At 37.4% G+C, this 16,209-nt stretch overlaps 1 protein-coding gene across 1 annotated transcript in view; it reads right to left on the bottom strand.

Moving 5' to 3' along the window:
• RYR2 (ryanodine receptor 2) overlaps window positions 1–16,209 on the bottom strand; it is a 674,490-nt gene that overhangs the window by 154,251 nt on the left and 504,030 nt on the right. The window contains exons 57-62 of the mRNA XM_077751737.1: window positions 15,665–15,754; window positions 14,753–14,890; window positions 7,841–7,918; window positions 6,553–6,628; window positions 2,541–2,664; window positions 1,723–1,838 (exon numbers count right to left, since the gene is read on the bottom strand). Of these exons, the coding sequence (XP_077607863.1) occupies window positions 1,723–1,838; window positions 2,541–2,664; window positions 6,553–6,628; window positions 7,841–7,918; window positions 14,753–14,890; window positions 15,665–15,754 (622 nt within the window). The remainder of the gene's footprint in view (window positions 1–1,722; window positions 1,839–2,540; window positions 2,665–6,552; window positions 6,629–7,840; window positions 7,919–14,752; window positions 14,891–15,664; window positions 15,755–16,209) is intronic.

The following is a 16,209-nucleotide window of genomic DNA, read 5'->3' as shown; positions in this document are numbered from 1 at the left end:
AGGAACATGTGACCTTGGACATGGTTAAAAAAAAAAAAAAAAAATCAAATAAACCCTTTAATTTTTGGGGTTTCTATGGATCTGGCCTAGTTTCTGCCCACACTCTTTACCCTGCAGAAAGAAAGAAGCGCCCTAACTGGATGAATTTAAAGTAAGGTTCTTAATACTCCCTCTGCACAAGTACTGCTTTATTCAAAAACGTGAACATGATGAGGAGAAAATCCAATCACGTTTTATCCTTCAAATTTCTGTTGCTGCTATCCATGCAAAGTTTAAAAAAGTATTCCCCCCCCCCCTTTAATCCCTTGGTTTTGCTTTCTCTCTTCTCTTTTGCCCAAAAGAGGAGTGAACTTGAGTGATCACTCATCTCAGATACATTTAAATATGCTTGAGAAATTTCAATATTTAATTTGTATGCATAAGAGCTTCAAAAATTCACCATAGCCTCATTTTTGTTTTTTTGCATCAGATTTCATTAACTGAGACTAATGTGGCTACTTTTCAGGATGATTCATAAATAACATTTTTTAAAAGTATTATTAAAAACTAAAAAAAATAATCACTGCAGGAGCTACAGAAAGATTACATACTGTAAATTAGTTTGCAGTGCTGGCTTTTGTGAAAAAGGATAGTTAAGAAGAGAGCCAAGGCACAGTATTTGGACTGCAGATAAAACGCAGGTTGAGAGAGGAGTTTCTTTAAGAGAACAACACTCAACTGGAAAATCTTTAATCACATTTAGGATACAGGAGACCAGAAACAAGACAATTTCAGAGCTCAAATTTCTATGAGCTTTAATCTGATGTTGTGCCAAAAACTAAGTCCCAAATCCTAAGAAAGCACTAGTAAAAAGAGCCCTTCATCAGGATGGGTTTGTTGAGGATGTATTTATGACTAAGGGGTCTAGGACAATGGTCCCGGGGGGGGAAATATTGAAAAGGAGAAAGAATGAAGATGAAAAATCAAAAATAAAAACAGAAACAAAAAGCATGAAAAACAAATTAAAAAGATAATCATCAGAACACACTGTTCTTCCAAAGGGGCCAGATTCTACTTCCTTCTATCTTAATTCCAGCTGGTGGCTGGAAGATGATCTGACATGAGGCTGGGTAATTAACAATTTGAATTTTAGGTCAACAGAGCTCAGGATAATTATGAAATAACATAAGTGAGAGAATGCTGTCTTGAAAGTCTGTTCTGAATCTAAAATTTCAAACAAGGAATTCTTTTCACACTTAGGCTGCATGAGGGAGGAGGATCAAGTGTTCTGCATTACAGATATTCTACTATAAATGTGTAATCCCTACACAGGATAAACTCAAGGCCTTCACATTGCCTTGGAAGTTTGGGGATGCACAGAGTTTCCATTTTTTCAAGAGCATGGTAATTAATTTCAAAAGGGAAGATTTAACTGTACCTGAAATTCTGATATCCATCCAACATGTCTTTCAAAATAAAAAATCAATGCCAATAAACATTATAAGGAGAAAAGAATGAGGTGTTTGATTTTGCTTTAAAGTTCTCTAAATTATCCCATCCCTAAAAACATGTTTGCCTGCTGACAGTTAGACTGTCTTTAGTACCAGGATGGATAGAAAATGTTTATACCACCAGGGAACAGACAATGAACAACCCAGGAGATTGGGCTCTTATATAGCCTGATGTTGTCAATGTTAAGAATAATAAAAACTAGACTGTTAGTAATAGGATGATGGTACCTACCGAACTCCAGGATATACTGATGGGCTTCATCCACATAGCGAATGAGTTGCTGAAGGAAACTATAGGCAAATCGTTTCTCAATGGAAGGTGTGTCCAATTCCAGGTCCTTGAATCCCCTGGAGCAGCAAAAGTGAAACATGGAAGCCAGTTTCTACAAAGACTACTGCAAGATAAAATTTTGCTTAAAAAGTATATATGGCATGTGGTGCCTGAGTGGTTCAGTTGGCTAAGGGTCTGATTTTGGCTCAGGTCATGATCTCATTGTTCATGAGTTTGAGCCCCACGTAGGACTCTGTGCAGACAGCTCAGAACCTGGAGCCTGCTTCAGATTCTGTGTCTCCCTCTGTCTCTGACCCTCCTCTAGTCATTCTCCCTCTCTTTCCCTCCCTCCCTCCTTCTCTCTCTCTCTCTCAAAAATAAATAAACGTTAAAAATTTTTAAATATATAGTGTATACAAATATGGAAAATTACCCAATATTCTTGTAGCTAAAGGCAAAAGTGAGATTTAACTTACAAGGAATACTTCGCATATGATATTAAACTGTAGTGAATGACTTTATTACTATGCACAAAAAAAAAGTGAAAAAGAGTCAGCTTTAGAGAAACAGAGGGTTACCTAAGTATTGAAAGGAACCAGGTAGATGGTAAACAGCCAAGGGCATTTTTATGTTTCTGGTGTGTTTATTTTAAACATGCTAAATAGTAGCTGTAAGATTTAAATGGATCACTGAATCATCTGCACACTGAATCTGATGGGGCTATTTAAACAGTCAGCCTTTATAACAAGGATGCTACTTGTAGGAGTGCTTTTTTTTACCTGGATACAGCATATCCATTGATCTGCAAGAACTTGAGGATGTCCTGTGCTTTTTCCCTATCCTTGGCTTTCTCTTTGGCTGTCAGTGTATCATAGGGTACCAGCAGGGGATGGTTTCCACCTCCTAAGAGCATGTGAAGACAAGAATGCAGCATTGTGATTAGAAAATAATCTGAAATACGATGGAGTGATATGCACAATAGGACCACACTACAGAACTTCTGGTATCTTCTGATTATCCATGGAGTATACATAAGTCCTATAAGGCTCTTGACTCTTCAGCACCTTTAATGTTCCAATTAATTTAGGAAGCTTGTCCTAAGAAAGCCTGTGCATATGCCTTCTAAGAGGCAATTAATGGGGCACCTGGTGCTTCAGCTGTCTGAGAGTCTAACTCTAGAATTCAGTTCAGGTCATGATCCCAGGGTTGGGCTTCACACTTGGGCTTCACACTGAGCGTGCAGACTGCTTGGGATTCTCTCTCTTCCCCTCCCCTGCTCATGTGCTCTGTCTCATGTGGAAAAAAAAAAAAAGAAAAGAAAAATGAAAAGCCAAAAAAACACATGGACACATGGGCATTTGTGATATCAAGGGTTGATGACAGCTGGAGTCACAGAAGAAGGGAGAAGAAGCTGTATTACCCTCTCCATTCAAATCAACTCTGGATGTGGAGTGTGTAAATATACACTAAAACTTGCACAGCTCAAGCTAGTGAAATTATTATTTCAAGGGCTAAGCTTCAGTTTTCACCTTAGAGAGAGAGGAGGACAAAAATGTCTTAAGTACGGAATTTTTAGTATGCCTCCCAGATCAAACAGTACTTTATAGTCACATATTCTATGCAAAACCTACACTTAGGTTGCTAAGTTCAAAGCTACTTTCTCTTAAATACCTAATAAGAGTAACATACATCTGTGATCGATTAAAAATTGTGGCAAGCACCTAGGTTTCTAGTTTACCTATTCTGGTGAAAAATATCAAAGAGTAACCTCCTAGATCTAAAAATTCTAGAAAATATTTAAATTTTTAAAGACTAGTAATGAACAAAGTATTCATAAAAGTATAGATTTTTTAACATTTTTTGCAAAGTTATAAAAGTCTTAGAAAACACATTGGTAATTCCAGTCACAGAGGTCTGATGATCAACATCAGAGTGAATAGTATGGTGTGCCCCAGATTTCAACTTTCTAAAACATGCAAGGGAAAACACGCAAGGGAATATTTTTTAAACACACCTACTATGGACATTCCAGAAAAAAATACTTAAAAAATAAATATTTGATTTGAACGCTGGTGACAATGTAGAGTCTGTAATATCAGTGCCTCATATGATGTAGCCGGGAGCTACTGAAACAATCATGCTGAATTCGCCCTGCCCATAAAATAAGCAAACAAAAAGGCAAAGGAGAAAATGCCAAGTCTGCCTGGAGTTTGCCTGGACCGAGAGGGCCATCTACAAACAAGCGATCATGCACTGAGCTTTCTGACCACTAGGTGACACAATACAATCATAAATGCAAAGGGACAGATCATAGCTGCTAAGCCAACAAACGCTAAGCATATTAAGGAGCCATCAGTTATTTTATATTTTGGTATTCATAATATCAAGTATAATACAATTACAAAAGAAAACGGTAACCAGTATTCTGTGAACAGCAAGAAGCATACAATATTTTATTAAGCACACTAGGATCAAATGTGACTTCTACCATAAACAGAGATCTACTGAGATGCTTTATGAAAAAAAGATGTGTAAATCAAACATCTAATTTGATCATCCTGCAGTCATCTCTTATTCTGAACGCCACTATTGCATTTAGTCTTTCATTCCTAGGATATATACTAATTTGGCAACCACAATGATTTGGGAGGTAGATACCAGTAGGTTATTATGGGAGGGAGAGAAAACAAAGAGTCCAGGATGGGATGGAAACTGAGGCATGCAGTCTGCACAGATTCTTTTAGGTTTCTAGGTGTCTGACTCTAAACGGCTTTCTTGTTTCCTTGTTCCGAACTTTGTATACTTCTCTCCTGCTGTTTCTTCCCCCCACCGCCACTCCACGCACCTCACAGGCACCAAGACAGGGTGGATGACAGGTACCTCCCACACGCCAACCCAGAACTCAGAAGTGAAGCAGAGTGGTCAGGACACAAGCTGGTGTAAAAGTCCCCGGAGGAGAGAACAAATTGTGAACAGACGTAAGTAGTTTCCTTTTGAAAACTGTCCACGGCCTCTAGCCCATCTTCTAAGACTCATTTCTTGCTTTTGTTCATTTAAAAACCAAAAGGCAAAAGCCAGGGCTGCATATTCCAAAGCCTTTTCTAGTGGGCTGCTGTTCTGACCCTAAATGAGTCACTTTCTCTTTCAAAAGAGGAAGCACATGTAGAGGAAGAAGAAGGATTAGGGTTTTGAGGACTAATACTACCACCTCACCATTTAGCCTGCTGTGACCACGCTGTTCTCCCAACTAGGCAGTTCGAATCTGGACCCATGCAAGTGGCATATGCAGAGGTTGGGACGTCTCATTAACAAATGGCCTGCTTTAATTAAGAACACTGACCACAGGACACCTAACAGCCAAGCCATACTGACTGAAACATACTTGGAAAAATGAGAGTAGACTTTCTAAATCTTTATTCATTTTTGAGAAAGACAGAGCACAAGCAAGGGAGGGGCAGAGAGAGAGGGAGACACAGAATCCAAAGCAGGCTCCAGGCTCAGAGCTGTCAGCACAGAGCCTGATGCAGGCCTTGAACCCACAAACCATGAGATCATGACATGAGCTGAACTCGGACACTTAACTGACTGAGCCACCCAGGCACCCTGAGAGTAGACATTTTTCATGTTGTTTTTATCTTGCATAAAAAATAGGCATTTTGTTTACTATTCATGTGGACAATGCTCCTTCAAGAATTTCACTAAGCAAAACTCTATGAGTCTGTGACTTGACTAGCCATCCATCCATCTATCCAACTATCTGTCAGCCAGCCAAACAAGTGCTCATTCATTTAACAAATGTATATGGAATGGTTCTTGAAAAATAGGCCTCATCTTGAATCAAATTTTGGAATAGGAAGTTTTGGTATAAGGAATCCTCTCTGTTCATTTCCATGATGGATTCGCATTTGTGCTACTCCATGTCCGAGTGTTTGGTGCCTGGCACTATCCTTCAATACCCCAGCTGTACTTTTCATCATGAAATATCCCCACCCTTCAAAATTATCTCCTATATATTTTTACCTATGCCAATAAATAAGAAATAGAGAGTTTCTTGATGCTTAGAAATGTACTGTAAGAATTACAAAAGTAACAGAAGTTGGGCCCTGACCTTGAGACAATTATATTCTCACTGGGGGAAAGCAGCTCATATAGGAAGTAATTGTAGAGATTGGGCACATGTGAACAAACACACACACACTCGTGCACGCATGAGCGCCTACCCCAATATGTTTACAGACGGGTACTTAATAAATATCAGTTAAAGAGACCATCCATGTAGGATGCATTAAATTGAAGAAATTATGCAAATAAGTTAAGAGAACATTTGAGAACTAAGAGAATATTTAGTCATTTTAGTATTTAAGAATAACAGCAGCAAAGACCAAGCAAAAGCCCGTAAGAGATAAGAACGTAATTAGACTAGACAAAGCAGAGGGCTTGAGATGGAAAATGGGAAGAGACAGAGATGACATGAGAGAAATATTTAGTTAGGGAAAGAAGTCAGGGAGAGAGGTCTAAGTAATTCATGGAATACTCTGAATGTTCGGAGAGACACATCGATATCTACATGCTAAAATGGGTAAAAAGTCATAGGAATTCTGAGACACGAAGAAATGTACACTTGCAGGCAGGAAATTATAAAATTTCCACCCTGAAACTGTTACAGGCATATCTGAACCATAAGAGAATAAAGGCATAATAAGCTCTTATTTTAAAAAGGTGGTTTTATCTGTACCATATATTCATACAGTTGCTGATTGTTTTTTAATCAGGATTTCTGGAAAATATTACCTTTGGATTCCAGCTCCATTTTCTTTTTCTTCGCCCATATATTATGGTAGTTTTCAGCCATCATTTCTGCCATAGCCTTAAATTAATGAAACAGTTAGCAAATAAGTTATAATTTAATGAGTAGAAAAAAAGGACCTTGTTTGCCAATAGGTAATATCAAAGCATGCTTTAAATTAATAAATCATAGCATATCCATGCTAAAATATCTCAAGATTATCAAACATAATGATCTTACTTGGAATCTGAAACCCAGATTCAACCTGTGGAACCCAGAAACAATCTGTGAAATTGTGCAGTGGTAAAGAGCAGAGATGATTTGATAGGAATGATTATTATTTGTAATGGTTAAAGACAAAGGTTTTATTAATTCATTAATGAAACTTCAGATTAGCTACGGACTTTAATAAAAAAATCTATTTATTTACAGGTTCTTATTGTAATTTCCAAAGCTTTAAAAAGACAATCTAAACCTTATTAAACAATGAATGCAAAGAACCTTAGACGGACAGTCTAGATTCAATGCCTGCCCCACACTCAGGAAGAGATCTGGACAAGCCAAGTTAACCTTTCTGTGGCCTTTAGCTTTTTGATAAGACGGCCTCTAAGATACTCTTTACCCTTTTGATTTCCAAGTTTACTACCTCATTTTAAGGCATCCATATGGGAGCAAATACAAAGGGCAAGCCAAACAATTTAATGTAATTGACATGACCTATTACATAGGATTTGTCTTCATAAATTTATTTCTCTTGCAATAATATTAATAATGCCAATATCGTCGTTTGATCAGGATATCGAACTGTCAGTTTCTGTTCCAAGGCAACAAATTTTCTTTTACTCAAATCAGCCATTTAACAGCATATTCTTTAGGGACAAAGGTGAACAGATAAAACTATGGAGGGAGCAGGTAAAATGCCACTCATTTCCCTGGATAAATGACTTAGAATACATTTTTTCTACTGAGTAACTTAGGTTACCCATAAGTAGAGCATTACTAGTTCCTGATTTAATCTCTCCTCACACATAGCTCTTCAATTATAGTAGAATTTTTTAAATGGACATTATCTTTAAGGAAAATATGTTACCTGGAAGGTGCATCCTAGGAAAAGTTTTATCAACTTTAAAAGCATTAAAAAGTTAGGGTCCATAATCTATAAATTCCATGGACCCTTTATATGACCAACGCATTCAAGCAATTCATGCAGAGAACGATATGCAGGAAAGTGTTAGAGTTCGCTTTTTACAAATGAAATTTGCAGAATGCTTTAAAAAAGTGAGTCCTACTTACATGCAGGTCTCTGGACAGTGTGACATTGCTCATGTCAATGGCTCGGGGGCTATAACCATGCGCAGCATCAACAGAAACCTAGATGATTTATGTGAAAATGACAGAGTCTAATTAAAAAACTCATGGGAGAGAGACTTACAACCTATTTTAGAAATACAAGGCAAATAAACTTTCAAATGTAATCTTTTCTCAGATGAAAATGCCAAGTATCTATACATACTTATTTCACAAACATATAAATTAAATTATATTTGGGTGCCTGATAATTTCAGTTTATGACTGAATAATACATCCTAACATCTCAGGAATTGCCAATCCCAAGAGCTACTGATCAGAATTCAGCAAATTGTGCAATGGATCCAAGAATCTTTTTTTTTAATGTTTGTTCATTTGTTTATTGCTTGTTCATTTTTGAGAGAGAGAAAGAAAGAAGGGGGGTGGGGTGGGCAGAGAGAGAGAGGGAGACACAGAATCCAAAGCAGGCTCCAGGCTCTGAGCTGTCAGCACAGAGCCTGACACAGGGCTTGAACCCACAAGCAGCAAGATCATGCCCAGAGCTGAAGTCAAAAGCTTACCTGAATGACCACCCAGGTACCCCTATCTATTTATTTTGAAAGACAGAAAGCGTGAGTGGAGATGGGGCAGAGAAAAAGAGGGAGAGAATCCCAAGCAGGCTCCATGCTGGCAGCATGGAGCCCAACATGGGGCTTGATCCCACAAAATCAAGAGTTGGAAGCTCAACCAACTAAGTTACCCAGGTACCCCTGAATCCAAGATTCTGACACATTACCTTAGTGAAAGGATCACTGTATTCTTCAGTTTCTTATAGACTCTAACTGGCTGCAATAAAATGTATTCTTCCTCATGCCAACAGTAATTAATCAAAGAGGGCAATATTTATGAATGTCTCAATGGGTCTAATGTTAAGATAAAATACAACCAACTCATTCAAAGCACATCATACAGTAGTCACTGATTAACAAAGTTATCCTCAATAACAAAGAGACTTAATTTCTGAATTTTGACTTTTTAAAACATGAAACATATCTTCTCATCAACAGTAAGAAGATTTCACATACCGTCTTATGCTCTTAATACATTCCTCCAAATTTATATATTATATAACAGTGTCTAATAGAAGTAAGCTATGGTTCATGATTTAAATCTAGAGTGCTATCTTGATATATTCCAGCATGTATTTATATTATATTTCATATGTATGTTCTCCTATGAGACATGTATTTATAAATAAATAAATAAATAGATAAATAAGTAAAAGGTAAACTATAGCTCATGTCTGTGCTTTAAAGAACAAAAGAGAGACTAATGTTATGCTACCTTTAATAATGGGCTCATGGGCTATCCTCAACTTACTGGTTAGTTTTGACTGAACCCTGGCTTCTGAGCCTTTACCACTGCCCAGTACCATTTAATAATGGGAGGTTTAATGAAATCACATTTTTTCCCTCCTTTCAATACTCCTAAAAGGAAATTTGAAACTTAAAGGACACCAGTGACTTATCCAGGTCACAGAGTTAAAAATCTGAGCTGGCAGGATTCCAAACTCAAGCTATCTGATGCCCTGGCCACCTCTCCCTATCACCTCTTATGGCCTCAACATATTGCAGTGTAGTTCTTTCCCCACACATCTACTCTGTCTTCTCAAATGTTATCAGTTTCCAAGCTGCTACAATCAAAGGCCTCTTTCCAGCTACCATCAAGCCAGTTCCTCTAGATTTGACACTAGGAATCACTGCTCTCTAGCCCTTCATTTCATGAACTCCAGGAAACCACCCTCCTGTCTCTCTGCTCAACTTCTCTTCACTCCATTTCCTCACGTTCCTTCTTTGGCAACTCTTCTATCCATTACCTGAAGATCTCCCACATTCGTTGGCTCATGGCCCCTTTTCTCCATCTTCAAAGCCAGCAATCCTGTACCTCTCTGGCCATTTTTCGGTAGACACGTCTCCCTTACCCAAAGCCAGAGCAGTTATTCCACTCCTAAGGATCCTTGGGATTATACTGGACCCACTGTTAATTCAGTGTAATCTCCCCCATCTCAATGTGTTTAGCCTTGATCACACTGGCCAAACCCAAGTAAAGCCACATTTCCACAGATTCCAGCAACTGGGGGACATCTTTGGGAACATAATTCTGCCTAACACAATAGCTATAATCAAATTCATTGCTCTTTACTTGCCATCTCTGTCTGAGCAAGTAGCCATCTCTGTGTTCCCTACCTTTCCTAATATAACCATCCACCTGGCAGTCCAGCCCAGATCCATGGTGACCACCCTGATTACTCTTCCTCTGCAATCATATATAAGGCAGTCACACAATTCTGTCTTTTCTACTTTAAAAATCTCTCTGGGATATATCCACTTCCCTCCATCCCCACTCTCTTTGTTCTAATTCAGATATTTAATATTTCTGTTTTGTTTTGTGGGAGGTCTATAGTATCCTTCCAAGTAATTTGTCTTTCTGCCTTCCATCTCCTCCTTCTCTAACTCATTCTCCACTCTTTTGCCAGAAGTATATTTTCAAAATATTTATTTTGTTATTCTCTAAACTCTTCCGCTGTACAGGAAAAATGTGCAGGCATGGGCTGAGCCTTACTGGTCTTAGTGTTCCCAGAGGCTGTGGCACAAGCCAGACTTCATCAACTCTACAATGACAAAGTGATTCCCAATCTCACAGACATGATGCAAACGTATGTCTTAAAACTGATTAAAAAACAAAACAATATTAGACTCTCTGTAAATTGAATAAATGAATAAATCTAGAGCTGGTACCAGTAACTTTATTTGTTCCTGAAATAAAATTCTCAGTATTTAATATCCTCTTTGACTACACTTCTTATATAATTATTTATCATTTTAGCTTTAGATTATGGTATTGAGGCTGGATTAAAAAATGTGAAGTTGATATCTGTTTGGTCAGGGACAGATTCTATTTATATTTTTCATTACTCGTTTCTCTCCTTCACATACACAGAAATCAGAAGACTGTCCAAGGCTTATATAATTTCAAGTTAACTGAAACAGGCACCATTTCTGAACTAGAAGTTCAAACATTAATGTAATTAACTCCAGTCTTTTTAGCAACAATAACAACCACTATGTGCATGGTTATGTGTAAAGCATGCAGATTATGTCTCTTGTTCTTTAGAACAACTCTAAAAGGTAGATGTCACTTTTCACCATTTTAAAAGGAGAAAAAATTAAAAATAATTATTTTAGAAGTCACAGAGTATATTAGGCAAGTAGTAAATGACAGCATTAAGTTTTGAAAGTAATTCTGTCAGAGTCCAAAGAACTTAACTAATTTCTCAAAATGGCTCCCAGCCACATTTCTATGTGATTTGGTTTCTGAGACACCCCCCACCCTTCTCCTGGCTACCCAACTCCAACTCACTCAGCACTAATATATACACATATTTCTTTCATATCCCTGACACATATCAGGCCTTACTCCCAGCTTAATGCTGGTGCATTGCCTAGAACATTCTTCCCCCAAATCCGTGTAATTCTCTCACCTTTTTCAAATATCTATCCATCTTCTCAGTGAAATCCACTCTGACAACGCTGTATAAAATTGCAACTCATCCACAAATGTTACCTAACCACCTCCCTCTGCACTCCCAGTTTGCCTTTCCATGCTGTTTTCTTTTTTTCTGTAATATGAATCATATTTTTACACAGTACATAATTTCCTTGTATCTATTGCTTACTTTCACTACAAGAATGTACTCTCCATGAAAGCACAAAGCTGAGTCTATTTGATCTACTTGAAAAGCTAAGAATGATGACTAGAACACAATAGGTGCTCAATAAATAATTTGGTGAAGGAATGCAATGAATTTGCTTTGTCCTAGCCTGCATTTTAGTTCTAGGTGGGCACCACTTTCCGAAAGTTTTATTCCCATCTCACTCTTCATCCCAGGTTATAAAATTATTTTCCATTTGTTTAAATAGTTTATATCCTATATTTTCAATAATGAGAAACAGATAAATAGGAAATTGTAATTTGGGAGCAAATAAGTAATTGCTGAGAACTTGTGGAATGTGCCTGAGATTGTCAGAAATCTCCTCCTTCCATGCTGTCTTTCCCAAGAAGCCTAGTTAGGCCCCCTCTCTAAACTTTTTCTTTATCTCCTCACTTTTTCCTAGCTGCACTTCTGTATATTCTATATCCTATTAAGTTATTGTCCATGCCCAAGCCCTTATGGTATCTTGCATAGGCAAATCACAAAACCCTAATGGAGTAGTAAATTTCCTAAAATCAAGAATCAGGTCTTCCTGTGGTGTTCAAAACAAACAAAAGACATTAAAAATGTCATTGATCCACATAAAAAATAATACTGGTAATAGTTAGGTATAATATTTATTGAAATACAGGCCAGTTACTCTTTTAAGTGATTCATGAGTCCTCAGAATAATCTTTTAAAATAGATGTTCTTATTTGCTTCATTTTAAAGATGAGAAAACTGTATCACAGAGAGGTTAGCCCATTTGCTGAGCTCACATAGCTACTCAGTGGTAAGGCCAGGATTTCAATGTGGTCAGGCTGTGCCAGACCTCACTGAGTTAAATCCAGGCCACTTCTGCCTTGCAGAGGGAGAGGAGAGCCCTGTGTGAAAGGGAGCTGAGATAATTCAGCTCCCAAATCATGTCAACAGATGATCTCTCTCAATACACACATTTACATTCCTTACTATAAACTGATGCTATAAAAAGCATTCCTTAATTTACTCAAAAGAGCCTATGTATTACCTAATAGAAAATATCTTTATAAGCACATAGGGAATCAGTAATGGAGAGAAAAGAGAAGACATTAAAAAGCTTGGCAAGATGATACCTGAAAAAGGAGATAAAAACTACAAGACTAATAATTAAGAAATAATATATTTTAATATTTCAAGTAATGTTCCTTTCTGCTTCAAGAATCTTTGAATGAAAGTAATGATAAGGATTATAAATATATTTGTGGCATCGGCTGGAATTTGCTCTCCATTTCTGATACTGATAGAAATATATTTTCTTTACTACTAATAAGTCAAAGCACTACAAAAACAAACACACTCCTATCTACCATGAAATGCTCTCTGGTATTAAAAATATTTAAATAATAATAGTAACAATAAGGGTTAATATTTACTAAAAATTTAAAAAAAGGGGGAGGTTAACATTTACTCAGGCAAACAGATCAAGTAACATGCCTGCTGGTACATTTCCAGAAAGTCTTGGTCTACCTCCAGATATTTCATTCTTCATCTATGTACTGTGCCTCTGGCATACTGAAATCACAGAGGAGATTTAACAATGTACATCATATGTCACACATGTATAACGTCCCTTTAAAGCCAGTAAGACCTATGAGATGGTTCTATGAGTCTCAGTTGATAGAATCTCAATAGATAGAATCTATTGAGAGCTTAAAGTGCACTGAGAACAATATTAAGGGACAAGCAAGGAGTAAGGAAGAGAGGAAATAAATATGAATAAGATTTTAAGTCAGGGAATGCTATTACAGCCAGTGGGAGAATCTACCTTCTTGTTCTGGAAAAAGCTTAAATCACCTCCATTAGAGAGTAAAATTGTTTTGCATTTCCTATCTTTTTAGAGGGAAAAAGGGATCATTCCCCCTCTGCAGCACCCAGTACGCACCACTAGTCTACTCCTACCTATACTGTGCTGAGGTCATCTAACCTGCCTGTCTCTGACACCACATTGTGAGTCTTCGGGCCTTATCGTCTTCACGTTCCTATCATCTAGTAGAGAGTTTGTGCTCAGTATGTGTTGAAACAGGTTAAAACAAAATGTAACCTAGTCAGAAATCTGTGCGTACATGATAAAAAGGTAAAATATACTTTAACAGCTTCCATCCACATGATACTTAAGAGAATTTAATGTAAAACATGTCCAAATCAGAACTTAATCTATTTCAAACATGACACATGGGAAACACATGTTATGAATGCCCTTATATTCTTTACAAAATGGCAGTAATACACGTTTTGTGTGAACTGAACACAGTGTCCCTAGCAGTCTGGAAAGGGGAAATGACAGGTTTGGCTCCCAGGAGAGATGAAAGGGACACAGGTAACAGTCTGCACTTGCTCCCCACCTCGAATTCCAGGTCCTTCAGGCTGAGGCTGTGACTCATCTTGAGCACTGAAGCCCCACAGCAAGTACCTTCCTGAGCTGATCGGATTTCCTTGACATGACTCACTAGCAAGATACTCTCTGAATTCTTTTTTTTAAGTGTCTATTTATTTATTTTTGAGAGAGAGGGTGTGAGTGGGGGAGGGTGAGAGAGAGAGGGAGACAGAGAATCCGTATGAGGTTCCACACTGTCAGCACAGAGCCTGATATGGGGCTTGAACTCATGAACCATGAGATCACGACCAGAGCTAAAGTAGGACACTTCACCAACTGAGCCACCCAGGCGCCCCTCTCTGAATTCTTGCTCTGCCTGTCTGGTTGCATATATTCCCTCTGAAAAGTGGAAAGGTCATCAAGCTCACTTGTGTGGATCATTTGTGTTGGTTCTAGATCGGGATCACTGTCTGACCATCTCACTGCTGCCTAAGAACCAATCTCCAGTTCCTTCTGGAAAGGAGAAGAAAGCTCTGTAGACAACCTCACTGTACGTAAGGCTTCATTAGTAAAATGTCAAGAGCTCACCATTGGGCACTCCTTTATAGACTAACCAGGAGAAGTATCACCTGATAAACTCTAGTTTTAACCAAGACTTAACTTCACTTAAAGAAAAAGAAACATGGATTTTCCTCTTCTAAATGTTATGTGAGTCTTCAGAATTTTCCAATTATTTGTTTGGAAAACCGACTAATTAAATATTAAAATGAATGTAAAACAACATAAGCTGTGGATTCACCGGCGTGTTTCTTACCTGGCTTGTCTGCGAAATACGACGAGAACGGTTGTAAAGGGCCATGCTGTCTCCTTCCCGTGTTCGCTCAACCCGCCAACCCCACGCCAGCATGGTTTTCAAAGATTCCTTGATTGGCCAGCGATAAATTTCTTTTTCCTAGAGACAAAAGAGAAGAGGAAAAAAAACGGGGGGGCGGTGGATGGAATCCAAATAAAAAATCTGAAATAGACTATCTTCACTTAAAAAAAAAAAGATTGGCACTATTTATTTAGAAATGAAAGAGGAGAGTAAAAATTCTGAAAACCACAGGGTGAGCTGAGATCTAATTCGGCTAATGCTACAAAGAGGGATTTCAGCTTATTATTTTGTTGGGAGTAAATTTTCTTTAGTTTCCCAGCTTCTGATACTTTAGATAGAAACTAAAAAAAGAAACAGTGCCTGATTACATGATACACAAGTGGAGGCTCTTCTACCATCTGAATATACAGACAAGAATAACTCTTCTTCCATTAAGCATCATGCTAAAAAAGTCCTTTTCACTTCATTTGAAAGATATTGATTTCCTCCCAAAGAAGTAAAATACATGAAAAATTATAAGTAATAATCATTGCAAATGTTACTTCTTTATACCTCATCAGAAAATTCCTTAGCATGTAAGAATATTTTCTAAAGACCTTAAAAATATTAGGGAGGAATAAAAATCAAAAAGGAACAGAACAATATTAAGTAAAGAATAACCAATCATATGCTGATAGAAATAGGAATAGAGAAAAAAGACAAAAGATTAAAATTAAAAATTGCAACCTTAAAATAAAGGTTTTTAAAAAAGCATATGTAAATAAAGAAAACATTTTAATAAGTCACATAATAAAAAAAAATTTCAAAATAAAAGTAGATAACAAAAAAAGAAAAGAAAGGAAGACACCTCACCTTTTCAGATAATAGTTTATATGGCTTCATTAATGGTTGAACTTTAGATGAATCTGAATATATTTCTCCATAAATCCATCCATTTGCCAACTTAAAAAAAATCATCAAAATTATTTTACATTGATTTATTTTTGAGAGTGTAAGTATGTATGTGTTTAAGTGTGTATTGGTAAAATAAATCTACAAATAAATCAAGATACAGATTAAGGTTTGACTTTTACCCAGCATAAGCCAATATTAAGATTTCCATCCTAAACAACATTATTTTGAGTAATTACCAAGAACAAATCTTTCTATGCAAAGACTGAACACACCCTGAATAGACCCAGGTCTGTCGTTATGTCAATAAGCACTCCCCACCCCTTCACCCCCGAGCAAACTACAGGGGTGCACAGCCCCCATGATACTGATTCTGCCACATCTTGGAACCTCCAACTGAGATGTGTATGTGAAATGATCATTCAAACAAAAAAACTAGAGTATGTTGCTTTACTGAGAAGCTTCCCTGAATAATGCTACCTGTTTGGTCCACTCCAGTCCTCAAT

Source organism: Crocuta crocuta, unplaced genomic scaffold (genome assembly GCF_008692635.1).
Source record: "Crocuta crocuta isolate KB4526 unplaced genomic scaffold, BGI_CrCroc_1.0 scaffold59-1, whole genome shotgun sequence".
NCBI lineage: Eukaryota > Metazoa > Chordata > Mammalia > Carnivora > Hyaenidae > Crocuta > Crocuta crocuta.
Note: the sequence above shows the minus strand (reverse complement) of the source record. Positions and strands in the feature narration are given on the sequence as shown.